The following is an 18,074-nucleotide window of genomic DNA, read 5'->3' as shown; positions in this document are numbered from 1 at the left end:
TTGATGGGCTGAATGGCCTAATTCTGCTCCTATAGCTATGGTCTAATGGTAAGTCACACTAAGTTGCCCCTTTCATAATCTTCCTAAAAAAAGGCTGTATCTGAACTACTCAATGAGGAGCCAGTTTTAGCTGGTTACTAATTAACCTGCTTTTGCACTGCAAGCCTCGAAAGAAAACACTGTTTAAGGTTAGAGATAACAAGGTGTAGAGCTGGATGAACACAGCAGGCCAAGCAGCATCAGAAGAGCAGGAAGGCTGATGTTTCAGGCCTAGACCCTTCTTCAGAAGGTTACATCGACAGAAGTTAAATTGTAAATTTCAGTTTAATGTCAACCTCAAACAAAAACTAGGCAAAGTTAGGTTTATACAAATTAAATATTTAAACTTTCTTATTGCACTTGGTGCAATAAGCAATGGACCTACACGAGAGGACAAAGTTATGTTGAGGGTTAATCACTGCCGCTGGCTTTGACTATCAAGAGGTCCGAGTTAGATATTCCTCGGAAGGTGACAACTGTGTAAAAGATACAAGGAGATCACAGGCTCCCTCTGCTGGCAGTGCACTGAACACAGAATCGACCAACTCAAGGACCCAGAGCAAGGTTAATGTGGGAAGGAAATTCAGATCCAAACGTTTTTCAAAAAATTTTTTTTTCATAGAAACCCTACAGTGTGCAAACAGGCCCTTTGGCCCAACAAGTCCACACTGATCCTTGGAGCATCCCACCCAAACCCATCCCCCTATAACCCACCTAAACTTCACATCCCTGAGCACCATGGGCAATTTAGCATGGTCAATCCACCTAACCTGCACATCTTTGGACTGTGGGAGGAAACCGGAGCACCCGGAGGAAACCCACGCAGACACAGGGAGAATGTGCAAACTCTACACAGACATTCGCCCAAGGGCGGAATTGAACCCCGGTCCCTGGCGCTGTGAGGCAGCAGTGCTAACCACTTTTTTTTTTAAATGTTCTTGATAATTGCAACATTGGCACAATTTTTGTGCCAAAGTGAAGGCATGAGTACAGCAAGGCTGCAAGATCTCTGTTGCCAAAGTGATTTCACTTGCTCACAGGACAAATAGTCAGAGAATTAGATGCATTTCCAGGGGTAAAATTTGGAGGCAAGAACATAACAGAATGCTGACAATCCAATGTTACCTTTAGAGTCAGAAGACACCCTGCAAAATATCATAGATGGAGAAAAATCTAGAAAATTTGGAATATGAATATGGCCAAAATCAATGGTCATCAGAAGGAATACGTTAGCAGAAACACTGAAGTGGAGATTGAAGTGGATGGTGTCCCAATGAAACAAGTTAATACATTTACCTATTTAGGACAAATGGCAAGGGTAGATGGCAGATGTGATACAGAAGTTTGAAGAAGGATAGAGGTAGCTGGAAGTAAATTTGTAAAGATGAGGAATGTATTAGCAACAAGGAAACTTAAGCTGGTAACAAGCAAACCACTCATAAGATGCAACATTCTATCTGTAGTGATCAGAACAAAGTCAGCCAAGTGGACCTCTAAGGTTTTAGAGCAGATTTGTAGCTCGGGTTGTGGATGCTGTGGTTGGTTGGCTCGCTGAGCTGGTTTGTTAGTTTGCAGACGTTTCATTACCCTGCTGAGTAACATCATCAGTGCAGTCACCGATGAAGCGCTGATGTGTGTTTTCCCGCCTGTTATTTAAACTCTGGTGTCCGTTGAGCTGGATTACCTCACATCCGGTTTTCCTTTGCAGTGGAGTATATATAGGGTCTAGCTCTATGTGTTTGCTGATGGTCTTCTTGGTGGAGAACCAGGCCTCTAGGAATTCCCATGCTTGTCTCTGTTTGACCTGTCCTAGGATCCTGGTGTTGTCCCAATCAAACTGCTGGTTTTCCTTATCTTTGTGGATGGAGATGAGTGAGTATTGGTCATGTCTTTTTGTTGCAAGTTGATGTTCATGTACTCTTGTGGCTAATTTTCTTCCTGTCTGTCCAATGTAATGTTTGTCGCAGTCTTTGCAGAGAATTTTGTATATGACGTTGGCCCTGTCCATAGTGGGTAATGGGTCTTTGGTTCGGGTGAGCCGGCTAAGAGGTGCTAGAAAATGCAACAGCAAAAAAAGGACTCTAAAAAAAGTGACATCCTGGAAGGAAAATATCAGATTTTTAGACAGGTAGATTAGATCTGAGCTGGGAAGGACAAAGTGGAGCAGCAGAAAGATGGGGGTAAAATCAGGTGTCGCTGGATGATGAAAGACACAAAGTAGTTGCTAATGAGCAATAGTGGGTGTGTGGGAAGGGTGCAAGAAGACAAGTGTGACAAACCAAGACAGCACATCACCGGCAGGAGTTAGCTACAAGCAGCAACAGGTCAGGGAAACCATGATAATATTACCATGTCTGAGCTGAATTCAAATCCAAAAAGATTGAACCTACAGATTTAAAAATAGTCATTGAATCCCTACAGGCTGGAAGCAGACCATTTGGCCCATCTGATCCACACCAATGCTTCTAAGACCATCCCACCCAGACACCCCCCCCTCCAATCCCTGTATTTCTCATGGCTAATCCACCCAGCCTGCACAATCCTGGTCACTATGGGCAATTTAGCACGGCAAATCCACCTAACCTGCATATCTTTACATTGTGGGAGGAAACCCACACAGACACAGGGAGAACGTGCAAACTTCACACAGACAGTTGCCCGAGGGTGGAATTGTACCCGAGTCCTGGGTGCGGTGAGGCAGCAGTGCTAACCACTGAGCCACTGTGCCGGTGAAGTACATTTGAAGCATAGTGGCCAGTGTCATGGAGGGAAATAGTGGTGATAATTTGCACACAGCAAGCTCCTAGAAACAGCAATGAGATAAATCACCAATTTATCAGACTTTTTCAATCGTACTGGTTAAGGGACAAATATTGACCAGGCCAACAGGAATGATTAACTATCATGTCATCTCTCTTAAACAGGTCCAAATGGTTGCTCTCTCCAGCTGAGAAGGCAAAGTATCAGTTTAATATCACATCCAAAAGATAGCACTTCAGACAGAGCAGCACTCCCTCTGCATCAAAAAGGAAGGAAATACTGGCACTTAAATCATGACCACCTGCTGTCCTCAAAATGCTTTATGCCCAATGGAGTCCCCTTGAAGTTTAGTCGCTGCTGTAGTGCTGGAAATAGCAATTTGCACACAGCATGCTCCCAAAAACAGCAATCATTGGCTGCTCTGTTTTTGTGACACTGATTGAGTGTCAAATATTGTCTAGGACACTGAGGACAACTTCTAAGGACAACAGTTCTGAGGAAGGGTCACTGAACCTGTAACATTAACTGATTTCTCTCCACAGATGCTAGCAGACCTGCTGCGATTTTCCAGCAATTTCTGTTTTCAGAGTTATAGAGATATAGCACGGTAATAGACCTTGCCGTCCAACTCATCCATGCTGACCAGATATCCTACATAAATCTAGTCCCATTTACCAGCATTTGGCCCATATCCCTCTAACCCCTTCCTATTCACATACCCATCCAGATGCCTTTTAAATGTTGCTATTGTACCAGCCTCCACCACTTCCTCTGGCAGCTTGTTCCATACATGCACAACCCTCTGCGTGAAAAAGTTGCCCCTTGGGTCCATTTTATAATTTTCCTCTCTCACCCTAAACCTATGCCCTCTAGTTTTGGACTCTCTCATCCTGCACAACCTACTCTGCCTCTCCCTATAGCTCAAACTCTCCAACCCTGGCAACATCCTTGTAAATCTTTCAGAACCCTTTCTAGTTTCACAACATCTTTCCTATAGCAGGGAGACCAGAATTGCACACAATGTTCCAAAGTGACTGAACCAATGTCTGTATAGCTGCAACATGTCCTCCCAACTCCTATACTCAATGCACTGACCTACAAAGACAACCATACCAAATGCCGTGCACACTATCCTGTCTACCTGCGACCCTGCTTTCAAGGAACTATGAACCTGCACTCCAAGGTCTCTTTGTTCAGCAACACTCCCCAGGACCTTACCATTAAGTGTATAAGTCCTGCCCTGATTTGCTTTTCCAAAATGCAGCACCTCACGTTTATCTAAATTAAACTCCATCTGCCACATCTCAGCCCATTGGCGCATCTGATCAAGATCCTGTTGTACTCTATAGTAACCTTCCTCACTGTCCACTACACCTCCCATTTTAATATCAACTGCAAACTTACTAACTGTACTGCCTATGTTCATATCCAAATCATTTATATAAATGACAAAAAGCACTGGACCCAGCACCTATCCTTGTGGCATACCCAAGGTCGCAGGCCTCCAGTCTGAAAAGCAACCCTCCCCCACCACCCACTGTCTTCTACCTTTGAGCCAGTTCTGTATCCAATAGCTAGTTCTCTTTCTATTCTGTGTGCTCTAACCTTGCTAATGAATCTACCACAAGGAACCTTGTAGAATGCCTTACTGAAGTCCATATAGATCATGACCACTGCTCTGCCCTCATCAATCCTCTTCATTACTTCTTCAAAAAACTCAGTCAAGTTAATGAGACACGATTTCCCACATACAGAGCCATGTTGACTATCCCTAATCAGTCCTTGCCTTTCCATACAGGATTCCCTCCAACAATTTGCCCACCACCAATGTCAGACTCACTGGTCTATAGTTCCCTGGCATTTCCTTACCACCTTTCTTAAATAGTGGCACCACATTAGCCAAACTCCAGTCCCCTGGCACCTCACCTGTGGCTATCGATGATACAAATATCTCAGCAAGGGGCCCAGCAATCACTTCCCTAGCTTCCCACAGAGTTCTTGGGTACACCTGATCAGGTCCCAGGGATTTATCCTCCTTTATGCATTTTAAGACATTCAGCACCTCCTCCTTTGTAACATAGACATTTTTCAAGATATCACTATTTATTTCCCCATGTTCTCTATCTATCATATCCTTCTTCATAGTAAACTCTGATGCAAAATACTTGTTTAGTATCTCCCCCATCTCCTGTGGTTCCAAACATAGGTAGCCTTGCTGATCTTTAAGGGGCGCTATCCTCTCCCTAGTTACCCTTTTGTCCTTAATGTATTTGTAGAATTCCTTTGGATTCTCCTTAACCTTATTTGCCAAAACTATCTCCTGTCTCCTTTTTGCCCTCCTGATTTCCCTCTTAAGTGTGCTCCTACTGCCTTTATACTCTTCTAGGGATTCACTCGATTCCTGCTGTCTATACCTGACATACGGTGCTTTCTTTTCCTTCAGCAAAATGCCACTCCCCCTCCTCTCTTGCTTCCTTTTCTATCCTTCCCATACCCTGGAACATTACACTGCCAGTCCTGTCCATCCCTGAGCCACATCTCTGTAATTGCTATGATATCCCAGTTCCATGCTCCCAACCATGCCCTGAATTCATCTGCCTTACCTGTTACGCCTCTTGCATTGAAATGAATGCATTTTATCAGTCCGACCTCATTCTCTGCTTTGTTCCTGACTGTTTGACTTACTCCTTTTCCCAACTGTTTCAGTCTCAAACTGATCTCTTTTCTCACTATCTCTCTGGGTCCCACTGACAACCCCCTTAGTACTTTAAATCCTCTCAAGCAACTCTAGCAAATCTCCCTGCCAGTATATTAGTCCCCTTCCAACTCAGGTGCAACCCGTCCTTCTTATACAGGTCACTTCTACCCCAGAAGAGATTCCAATGATCCAAAAAAATGTGAATCCTTCTCCCCTGCACCAGCCCCTCAGCCACACATTCATCTGCTCTATCCTCCTATTCCTACCCTCAGTAGCTTGTGGCACCAAGAGTAATCCAGATATTACTAACCGCCTCTTCCCCCCACCAACACCAACACCACCGAGGACCACCACCTTCCTATATTCTCTCCACAGAATCGCGTTCTTTTCTCTTCTTATGTCGTTAGTTCCAATGTGTATATCGTGACCTCCTGCTGGTCTCTCTCCCCTGTGAGAATATTCTGCACCCTCTCAGAGATCCTTGATTCTGGCACCTGGGAGGCAACACACCATTCTGATATCTTGCTGTCGGCCACAGAATTGTCTGTCAGTGCCTCTGACTAGACTGTCCCCAATCACAATCAATCGCTTGGAACCTGGTGTACCCCTTGTTACATTACAGCCAGTCTCGGTACCAGAAACCCGGCTGTCAGTCCTACATTCCTCAGAGTCTACCACTCCCTACATTTTCCAAAACAGCATACTTGTTTGAGATGGGGATAGCCACAGGAGACTCCTGCACGACCTGCCTCCCTCTCCTAACTTTTCTGGAAGTAACCCCTCTACCTGACTGTATCTTCAGTTTACCTCCCTTCCTGTAACTGCCATCCATCGCACCCCCAGCTCCTGTAAATCCCTCATTGCCTCTAACTGCCTCTCCAACCAATCCATGCGAGCCAACAGGATTTTGAACCAAGCACACCTCCTGCAGACATAATAATCTGTAACAATGGAAATGCTCCCTAATCCCCTACATCTGGCAGGAAGACACATCACTCTACTAAAGGCCATCTTTGCACCTTAACAATCTACAGAGCCAGGAAATAGAACAGTTTTACTGCGCTAAAATACACTGCTCCTGGCCAACTTAGTACGTCACTGGGGACGACTCGCAAGCTCTTAAAGATTGTGCCCTGAGATGTTTATAATTCACTGGAGAGGTCAGAGGGGACACCCATTTAAACAGCTCCTGTAAAAGGCAGCACCTACCCATGCTGTAGAACACCCTCAGTATTGCACTCAAGTGAACTCACTGTTCAGTTTAAGCCCTGGAGTGGGACTTGAATCCACGAGCTTCAAGGTTCTGAGGACAGAGTGTTAGCCACTAACTCGTAGCTGGCAGGTCCCAGTCTCAGCACGTTCTAACTCATTGATGCAAACAAACTCCTTAGAGAAAGGAATTTCCCTATTTATTAAACGGAACATCATGCTTTGTTGTTCGACCCACCCCACTCTAAACATCAAAGCACCAGGAATGTTCTGCCGATCATCTCTTCTTAATGAAGAGGAAATCATACCTGACACATTTAATGGAATCCTTTGAAGTGGTAATAAACAGGATTAAAGGGAACCAGTAGATGTAAGACATCTGGATTTCCAAAAGGCACTTGATAAAGCACCACACATAATGCTATTTAACAGCCTGCGTTTAGAGGTACTATATTAGTATGGATAGAGTAGAGGACAAGTAACTAATAGGAGAGAGAGAGTTGGGATAAGGGAGACATTATCAGGATGGCAGACTGTAATTAGGATTAGTGCTGGGGCTACAATTGTTGCATAACTGGGATGATGAGTTATTCTACTAGTTTGAACATGACACAAAAATAGGCAGGAAGGCAATTGTGAGGATGACACACAGAGTCTGTAGTGGGATATGGATAGTTCAAGGGAATGGGCAAAACTTGCAGATGGATTATAGTGTGGGAAAGTACGTGATTATGCACTTTGGCAGCAAGATTACAAGACGAGTTGAATATTATTTAAACAAAGAAAGACCGCAGAAAGCTGTAGCACAGTTGGATTTGGGAGTCCTTGTGCATAAATCACAAAATGCTAGCATAAAAGATCAATAATAATAGGGAAGGCAAACGGAATATCGGCCTTTATTTCAAAGGTGATGGAGTATGAAAGGAGGGAGGGTTTGCTAGAACAGTACAAGGCATTAGTCAGACCATGGTTGGAATACTGTGAGCGGTATATCTAAGGATATCCTGGCATTGGAGGTGGTCCAGAGAAGGTTCAATAGGCTGATAGCAAGTACGGAGAAACTGTTTTACGAGGAGAGGTTGAATAGATTGGCTTTGCACCCATTAGAGTTTAGAAGAATGAGATAATTTTGTCAAAACATTCAAGATTCTTAGATGACATGACAGGGTAGATGCAGAAAGGCTGTTTCTCCCTTGTGCAGAGTCTACGACCAGATGCCATAATGTCAGAGTATGGGTTGCCCATTTAAGTTTGATGTAAGGAGGATCATTTTCTTTCCAACGGTAGTGAACCTGTGGAATTCTTTACTGCAGAAAGCGGTTTAGGCTGGGTCATTAAATACATTCCAGGCTGAAACAGGAGACTTTTTAATCCGTAAGTGTAGAAAGGATTATGGGGAAAAGGCAGGTAAGTGGAGTTGAGGATTATCAGATCAGCCTGACCTCATCGAATGGCGGAGCAGACAATATACGCTGAAGGGACTACTCCTGTTCTCACTTCTTATGATCTTTTTGTAAACAGAAAGACCAAAGCTCTAGCGGTACAGTTTGTGTTAAAAACAAGACTGTTAATATGGTGCTACAAGCAGACTGGTGACAAGGATGCACTGTTCAAGTAGCAAATAAAATGTTTGTGGAATAAGTCTTTATTTTCAGTAAAACAATTTTTTCATTTTTTTCTCCTTTTCTGCCTCACCCAATCTATATATCCAGTCTGCACGCTGTAACCTGCTAACACAGTTCCAATAGCTGCTGTTTATTACAGCCTTGGCATACATCTTTTTAACCAAACATTTATTTTGGGAAATAATTAAAAATCTGAAAGAGAGAGATCAGCCCTCTCCTACTCTGAGGATCAATCCTTTTAATGACAATGATTTCCCAATCTAAATATATTCTAATTACATTTATCCTAGCTCTGTCTGAGTACTCTGGGCAGGACAACAAACCAATCCTTACACAGCTGAAAATAAAATGGTTAGCTATTGAAGACCCAAAGCACTATAATTTTAAATAAGGTCACCATTATGTGTTAAACACAGCAAATTACACTGGGAATCAGTTCCAATTTCCCAAAAGAAAGCTCGGCACAGTATTTGTTCCAATACTGATTGATGGTGTTTAAAATGGGACTTGACCAATAAAAATAGAGACAGCCTCTACTGCATCAATTGATAAGTAGGTGTCCGATGCAAATGAACAAAACACATGACCAGTTACAAGCAGCAAGGCACTGGGCAATGAGTAATACAGTCATTCAACTACTTGAGGAAGAAAGAGACCACAGTCACTTGTTTCAGGAAAAGCATCACAAAAGCACAGGAGTTACACTACAGCGAGTATAGCTGTGGTCTCGAGCAGGCGCACCGAGAACTCAATGCCCCCAATCACCATCGTGTAAATGAGTGTTTCCATACAGTCTTGAAACTGTTCAAAGGTACCCACCCGAGCCCCAGTGATGTTACAGAGACGATTCATTGGTGTTCTGTATGACCATCAGCAAATATTCCTTATCTGTCAGGGAGAAAAACAAAAAGTGAATAATTAGAGCTTTCCGCTTTGCAAGCAATTAGATGAAAAAGCAAGATTGTCAGTTGGACTCGGGGACTTGAATTTTGGTCACTCCCCCACTTTTAGTAATGCCTTATGAATGAGAATGTCTGAAAACGTATTATTCTGGGTTCACCTTTCTGCCACATGCTTAGTTCCCCCCAATCAGATTTCCATCTCTCACAACAGCGACCCTAACTGAAGTCACAACGTCACTGTGTTTGTGAGGAGGTGAACTACCTGCTTCTCTCTCGGTCTTCAACCACTCCATAGCGGCCTCTGGCACAGCCGAACATGCTATCCCCTGGCATCCAGCTCGGTCAAACTGCCTTCACTTGCCCATGTTGCGAGGTTGAGTAAAACACTTGTGGATGGGGAGGCAGGAAGTTAAAATTTGGTGTTTGTAAAGTGCTGGGGGGGTGGGGGGGAGAAAACATCGCGTGGTCCCTTTAAAAGATCATGTGTTTTGTCTGCGCGTAGGGATTTAAAATGGATGTCCACAAGCAGCAGCTTTAAAGTTTGCAAGTACACAGACAGCACCCAAATTGAAATATGTGTATCAAAAGACCATACAGTTAGCAGGCCAGAAGCAGTTTTTTACCAAGAAAACATGTTTTTGAATTTAGCCGATCAATTTGAACCAGGCACTTAGATACCAAAAACCTATCAAATTTAAGTATGATGGTTTTGACAACATAGGACCAATCCTATTGTAAGAAATACTGATACGTCTTCAAAGGAATAAAAAGAAGGGGGCAGCTGGACACAGACCCCAGAGATAGCTGCCATCCGCCAGAGCTAACGGCCCTCAGCTCTTGAGAGAGAACCGCTGCCTCTCAGAGCTTCCTCTATGTCTTAGAGAAAGCACCATCCAAGTAACAATGGTACCAATGGCACAACTCGTTAATATTCCTGACAGAAGGATCAACAGAGAAGGCACAGAACATTTGAGAAGACACGTAACCTGGCTGTAATTTCAAGAGACTAAATTCCATTTTTTTTATACAAGTGGGCCTTGTATTTATTGGAATAGCATACCATTAGGATTTTGCGTTGTACATGAATAGTTAGTAATTGGAAGGGATTTATTCGGTTTGTTAATAGTTCAGTTAATTTGTTCACTGTTAGAGTTAGATAAATAAATTGTTACTGGTTGAATTTAAAGTGGGTGTCAGGGATTTATTTTATTTAACTACTAGAAGTTGCTAAAAGGCAGTGTTTCATCACATTTCACACTCCTTTTACAGATTATAAGGTAAGGTGTTCTTCTTTGGGTGTTTTGTTTTAGTTCTAGAGGGGGTGGGGGGGGAGGTCAACCATCTGCATGTAGCCATTAGTAAATGGGCTCTACTTGAGCCTTCTGCTCTTCCTCATCAATATAATATTATTTACTAATAATGTCCAGAGAAAAGGGTCAACTCCACACATCATGTAGTTTTAGCAGAACAGAGTCAATGGGCCTCTTTTAAAAATTTGTTCATGGGATGTAGGTGTTGCTGGCTCGGCCAGAATTTATTGGCCAGAGGGCAGTTAAGAGTCAACCGCATTGCTGTGGGTCTGCAGTCACATGTAGCCAGACCAGATAAGGATGGCAGTTTCCTTCCCTAAAAGAACATTAGTGAACAAGTTGGGTTTTTCACAACAATCAGCAATGGTTTTATGGTCATTGTTACAGTCTTGATTCTAGATATTTACTGAATTCAAATTCCACTCTCTGCTATGGTGGGATTCAAACTCAGCTCCCCAGAACATTACCTGGATCTCTGGATTACTAGTCAAGCAATAATGCCATTAGGCAAGGTTCTCCGTCTTCTGTATAGAACAACTGCATGATCGATGCCACTGACAACCAGTTTTCTCTCTCCATCTTGCTCAACCAGTCTTACTTTCAGACAGCAAATGATACTAGCTAAACACTGGTAACAGAGGGAATTGCTCAGTTCAGGTGGCTGGATAGTTGGTTTGCAATGCAAAGTGACACCAACAGTATGCGCTCAATTCCTGCACTGACTGAGGGAATCCACAAAGAATTCCCTTTTCCAACCTTTCCTTCTACCTGGGGCATGGAACAATGGCAACTTTAGGTCCTATAGGAAATGAGACTGGGGAATTAATCAATGGAAAACAAACAAACAATCTAATGGCAAATGAATTGAACATGTATTTTGGATTAGTCTTCACTGCAGAATTACAATCACAAGTGCAGTGATACCGAACAAATTATTGGAGCTGAATGGGCTTCAAGCTAGGATTATAAAAAAAAATGGCTACTGAATTAGTTGATGCATGGGTTTTAAGTTTCCAAAACTCCCTTGATTCATTGAAGGTTCCATCAGGTTGGAAATGTAATTCCTTTATGCAAAGGAACGGAAGGAGATGGAAAGCAGGAAACCACAGGCCAGTTAGCTTAACATCAGTTCAAGGGCAGATGTGAGGAACTATCTTTAAAAACCTTACAGCAGGGCACTTGGAAAGTTCAACGTAATCAGGCAGAGTTGACACGGCTTTGTGAAAAGGAAATCACATTTGACCAACTTATGGGGAATTCGTTGAGAAAGTAACTTGTGCTATGCAATTATTGTACTTAGATTTCCAGAAGGCATTTGATATTGCAGAAAATAAAGGCTTATGATGTAGGGGGATAAAATATTGGCATGCAGAGAAGATTGGCCAGCTAACAGGAAACCGACAACAGGCATAGAGAGTCATTTCCTGTTCCCAATATGTAACAAGTGGTATGCCACAGGGACCAGTATTAGGGGCATCAGACTTCAGTGATTTATACAAATGGCGTGGATAAAGGGACATTGGAACATGTAGGAACAGGAGTAGGCCACTCAGCCCCTCGAGCCTGTTCTGCCATTCAATGAGATCATGGCTAATCTGTGGCTGAACTCCATATACATGCCTTTGGCCCATATCCTTTAAGACCTTAATGAGGGCGGCATGGTGGCTCAGTGGTTAGCACTGCTGCCACCAGGGACCCGGGATGGATCCCACCCTTGGGCGACTGTCTGTGTGGAGTTTGCACATTCTCCCCATGTCTGCGTGGGTTTCCTCCGGGTGCTCCGGTTTCCTCCCACAGTCCAAAGATGTGCAGGCTAGGTGGATTGACCATGCTAAATTGCCCGTAGTGTTCAGGGATGTGTAGATTAGGTGGGTTATAGGGGAATGGGTCTAGGTGGGATGCTCCAAGGGTCGGTGTGGACCTGTTGGGCCGAAGGGCCTGTTTCCACACTATAGGGATTCTATGAAAAAAAACCTTTGGTTATAGGAGCACAGGGACCAAAGGTGTGATCACTAAATTCAGTGGTGACACAAAGATAGGTAGAAAAGTAGGTCATAAGAGGACTTAAGAAGATTTAAAAGCAGGTTAAGTGAAGGGGAAAATAGCTGGCAAACGCAGAGAAAATGTGTAATTGTCTGTAAACAAATATTCAACAAAGGGCAAAGATCGGGAATTAAACCTAGGAATTTCTCATTCACAGTGGTCAGCCAGGTCACCATAGTGCTGATAACAACAATGTCAAGGGTTAGATAGCTCAGCTGTTATCCTGGAGGAGAATAATTGAACATATGCATAAAGGACACATCGAAACAAACCACCTCCAAACATTAAACTTCTGCCACCTTGGACCAGGACGAGATACAAGGAAAAACTACCACCTGTAAGCTCCTCATCTGACTCGCTCACCATTCTGACTTGGAAATGTATCATCGTTTCTTTAGTGTCTCCAGAATAAAATCCTGGAACTCCCTCCCTAACAGCACTGTGGGTGGCCCTACACCCTAAAGACTAGCAGTTCAAGGCAACAGCTCACTACAACCTTCTCAAATGGCAACTGGGGACAGGCTGCAAATGCTGGCCCAGCCAATGACCATTGTGTGAACAAATTTTTTTTTTTTTTTTTTTTAAGTTACCAGGTGCGACCATGATTTCATTTTTCTTGCAGCGGATTCTGAGGAACGTGAGGTCATTCTGTGGATCGATGTCCCGGATGGTGCTCCTAGCTTTCATTGACAGTTGGTGGATAAGTCCCGCGTACTGGACTGTGGTCACATTGTCCATGGTGGTCCGGATGGGAATACCTGAGAAAGAGCACATCGGCACTCAGACCATGTGACTGTGACAGGCTGAAACAGAGCAATTGGTCAGCATCAGCTGTCAGTAACACACTCACCTCCAAAGCAGAAATTCCTACTCAGGACTGAAGCGTGAAAATTTAGGCTGATACTCCAGTGCAGTGCCAAAGGAGTGTGGCACTGTCAAAGGGGCTGTCTTGCAGGTGGAAATGTTAGCCTGAGGCCCTGCCTACTCCCCGAGGTCCTCATTTTTAAAAGACATGGTCATCTTCAAGTCGAGTTCTTCCAGCCACCACGAGTATGGTCCTGCTACCAGCAGCTTCATCTAACTCGCACCCCCATTCCCTGTATGTACTGCATAATGAGGAGATTACTGTAATAGTTGATATGCCTCAGTGTTAAAGTAACCTGTATATTGTTGCTGTTATGTAATAAACTATATCTGGTTCTGAAAGACAAAGGGCCTCTTCTGATGAGGCTTATTTGTGGATCCAGCCCCATCCACAGATGACTAAACGGTCTTTGGAATCATCATAGGAAGGAGCATTGGGGCAGCATTACACTAACCACAAGCCCTGATGGTTGATAGCCAGGCATCACTTAATATTACAATCACTTGCATTTTTCAGGCACTGAGGAGTATTAGCTCCCATTATCATCTGTGCCTTCACTGAAACCACTCTGCATTATGGTTTAATTATTCCATGAAAGTGGGAGGTCTTGTAGCAGTGTCCAGCCTCTGATCCAGAAGCTCAAGGTTCAAAGTCCCCTTCTAGGAGCTGATGGTAAAGGGAAATGCATTTATAACAAGTATCAACTTATAAAACCTCTGGCCACTAGCAATGACACAAAAGAGCAGGAGGGACTCCCGGCCTTGAGGCTGGTAAGAAAGTGGAACCACTACCATCACCATCCATAGCTCCAGGTGATGACCTGCAGGTAGAAACAAAGGTTGCCACAGCAACTCCAGCTCATTGGTTGGCTGGAGGCTGGTGTGGATCACGTTGGTGCCAACCGGGTCCAAATGGGGTGCATTCTGAACTTGCCCTCCTTACCCTACAGTGGCAGAAATCAGGGCACTGTGGGTCAGAACCACCTTCAAACATGAAAGATTCCATGTTTGCCACCATCCAGTTTGTTAACGTATATCCTGAAACACAAAGGCATCTAAAATAATGAGTGATTGTAAAGTGCTGACAATGTTAGCTCATCAAAATATGTAAGGACTTCAACCAGGGGGGAGGCAGAAGGGGGATTTGTAATAAAACCTCCAACATATGTAGATATTTAAATGTTCAGCTTGTAAACAAACCAGTGTGACAATGAATCAGAAAGGTACAGTCCTTTACAATAGGCAACAAATTATTGGAATACCTTCTGCATTGACAACAATAACGCCTACCACACCCCTCTGGCTCTGAATTCTCTTCAGAGTTTCTTCAACTTCAGCCTGAAAAGAGAAGAAACATCAACATGGCCATGTGGAGATACCAAGAGTCTCTTAATATTTTCCTTCATCCCTCATTTTTCAATGAGATAACAGATTGGAACATTAGTCATCAATCCACTCATTTACAGGGGAAGAAAGGATGGAGTTAGAGAGAGAAAAGAAAAAAACCACAAATGGATTTACTGCAAGCAATTAAAGGTTTATGTTTGAACTACTAGGTCAAGACAATACTGTGAGGACAGGGGTTACAGGTGGATGGGACCATTTCCAGGCAGTGAAGTTTAGTAATGAGCTCCGGGTCACAGACGATGGGAAACGGGAAGCCAACTACAGGTTCATTGGAATAATCAAGTCTGGAGGTGACAATAGCATAAAAACAAAGGATTCAGAAGCTCAGGGGCCAAGGACATGACAGGGGTGGGCAATGTTAGAGCAACAAGTCTTTGTAACAGTGAGAATAATAATGTTGTCATAGTTTCTTACCACACCATAGGGCTGCTCCCTCATTTGAGAGAGGGACAACTGGCGGTGGTTTAACATGAGGGTCACCACACCTCAGGCAACGGGAGAGGTTGAGAAGGAGAGTCTTTAATGGTGACCTCAGCCAGTTCATGAATTGAACCCATGTTATTGCTATCACTTTGTATCACAAACTGGCCATCCAGCCAACTGAGCTAACCAACCTGAAAATACAAGGTCAGAAGCTCAACTCCAGCCTGGGTAGGAAGAGCTGAGATTGCAAGCTGCCTGACTTCTGCACTGGACACTGTTCCTTAGTAAGGAGAATGGGAACTCTAGATGGTGAGCTGTATGTTTGCCATCAAGGTCTCTAAGCTTTCTGGAGGTAACAAGGCTGCCTCTCCTTATGAATATTTGATCTCCATCTCACTGGAATATTATTTGCTCTGCTTGCCATTACAGTACATCTTAACTCCTGGCATTATCAGTAATTGAGCAATATAGCGACGTTCATTGCTTCCGCACCCCATTCAACAGAAGTCGTCAAGATACTGATGCACCTACTTCAGATCCAAATGGGCTGGTAGCATTCCTAGATCTCACCCAGTGGCCATTATGCGACCCTATGCTTCTCACCGACACACACATATACAGACACAAGGAGTTGATTTTCTCCTTTCCTTTTGCCCTAGGAATACTTGGGCAATCACAAAAGTGGTACAATCGAATCCAGGTCTTGCTGCCTGCCAGGGTTTTGTGTTGTGACATTAGAAAGCACAGCCACTCCTCCTGCCTGCTGCACGCTCTTCAGAATAAGTGAGCTGACCTGTAGAACTGCATAGTGACTCAAGGAATTGAGGGGAGCCGATGAAAATACTGCTCAATCAAGCGGCATTCTTTGTACTGGCTCAGCACCAGCAGTCAGTCAGACTGATGGAGGACGACTTCTGACGAAAATTTGAAATCCTCACATTGGGAGTACACTTCTGAAAACGGGACAACGTAACAAAAGCCGAAATCTAAAACGACCTACTACTCAGCGTCACAGTGACAGGGCATTCAAATTAATAAGCCATTAGCACAGCATCTTGCTAACACTGGCCCTGGCCACACATACTCCTTCCTCTTCAAACAAAAAAAAAGTTGCTGGAAAAGCTCAGCAGGTCTGGCAGCATCTGTGAAGAAAATAATCAGAGTTAACGTTTCGGGTCCAGTGACCCAAGAGGACTCCTTCCCCTTAACCTCTGTACATAATGCAATGGAGCGGATGCCACGGCCCATTGTGGGAGTGTTCAGCCTTACTGTTGACGCTAGGGAAGCTTTTGATTTCCTGCCATGCAAGACGTGCAAATAGTCTCAGCCAGCGTTGAACCCAGGGGGAAAAAGCCAGCGGCCGATATTGAGACAGGGGGACCTCTGTGGAGTCGATCCTATCAGTTAGGTCACGTCCAATTCCGCTGACAATCCCTAATGCAATTGCAAAGCCAGCGCCCAGCCCTCGGTGAGGTTGCAATGAAGAGGCTGGGTCTCATTGTGCAAAGCTCTCTCTCTCTCTCTCTCTGTGTCCTATCTCCCAGCTCCAGCGGTGCTCAGCACTCACCATCTCCCCGGGTCACCCGCTGCTCTTCCTACCAGCGCCGGCTGCCGGGCCACTGCGCCTGCGCGCTACCTGACCATGACATCATCGCCACTGGCCATGATTGGCTCAACTGGAGCCCAATCAGCGGCGAGCGCCGCGCCCCGCTTTTTATGAATGGGCGGCACCTGTCAATCACCTTTGACTGACATCCAGGGTCACGCAAGGACCGTAGAGAAATTGCTGGGAAAACTCAGCAGCACGTGTGGGGAGAGAGAGAAAGCAGAGTTAACGTTTCAGGTCCAGCGACCCTTCTTCACAAAAGTTTCTGCCAGACCTGCTGACTTTTTCCAGCAATTTCTGACTTTGTTTCTGATATCCAGTTATTTAGTTTTCTGTTTTCGAGGAGATTGATGCCAATCCTTGCATACGGCAGGAGTCGGTCCAAAGGAATTTTTTTAAAAAAAGCTACTTAGGTTCATAAGTCCTGTCGAGACATGGGCTGCTTTGGCACAACCAACACATTTTCACCAATTTATGTGTCCCATGATCAGCTTTTCTCCTTGCCTACTGTACTATAATCCCTCCCTTTGCCTGCCAAACTGTCTTGCTCACTGATCACTGCCAATCAACTCACCCCTTTCCCCAACACCATATCATAGAATCACTAGCGTGCAGAAAGAGGCCATTCATCCCACTGAATTTGCACTGACCCTCCAAAGAGCATTCCAGCCTATCCGCCAAAGGCTGCATGTACCAGGGCCAATCGACCTAATCTGCACACCTTTGAACTATGTGAGGAAACCACGACCCATGCAGACATGACGAGAACATGTAAACTACATATTAAGTTACCTCAAGCCTAGAACCAAACCCTTCCTACTATCTCTCATTCTTTTCTGTAGCTACTTTCAGTAGACTGGAGAAGGGGTGGTAAATTTAAAACAGAGAAGAGGAAAAATTACTTTTTTTTCAAAGGGCATTTAAGCTGTGGAATCCACTACCCCAAAATGCGATGGATGCTGGAGCATGGAATAAATTTGAGGGGACAGATTTTTAATTAGGAATGGGTTGAAGGTTATGGGGAGTAGGCAGAAAGTGGAGTTCAGGCCGAGATGTGATCATCTCAGCCACGATCGTTTGAAATGGCGGAGCAGGCTCGAGGGGCCGAAGGTCCTACTTCTTACGTTTATACTTTACAATGGATTTCACCTTTGGTTACTGCCAAAACAGCCGAAACTGGAACCTGAA

General features: G+C 44.2%; 1 protein-coding gene across 1 annotated transcript; it reads right to left on the bottom strand.

Moving 5' to 3' along the window:
* Positions 1-8,333: 8,333 nt before the first annotated feature.
* On the bottom strand, positions 8,334-16,962 carry LOC109914921 (dynein light chain roadblock-type 2-like). The gene is made up of 4 exons (XM_048608486.1): positions 16,848-16,962; positions 14,713-14,788; positions 13,177-13,344; positions 8,334-9,219 (listed from the first exon to the last, which is right to left on the bottom strand). The coding sequence occupies exons 1-4, from the start codon at positions 16,848-16,850 to the stop codon at positions 9,167-9,169; spliced, it is 300 nt and encodes a 99-aa protein (XP_048464443.1). The 5' UTR covers positions 16,851-16,962; the 3' UTR covers positions 8,334-9,166.
* Between the last annotated feature and the right edge of the window lie 1,112 nt (positions 16,963-18,074).

The sequence above is a fragment of the Rhincodon typus genome, chromosome 19 (assembly GCF_021869965.1).
Source record: "Rhincodon typus isolate 14 chromosome 19, sRhiTyp1.1, whole genome shotgun sequence".
Taxonomy (NCBI): Eukaryota; Metazoa; Chordata; class Chondrichthyes; order Orectolobiformes; family Rhincodontidae; genus Rhincodon; species Rhincodon typus.
Note: the sequence above shows the minus strand (reverse complement) of the source record. Positions and strands in the feature narration are given on the sequence as shown.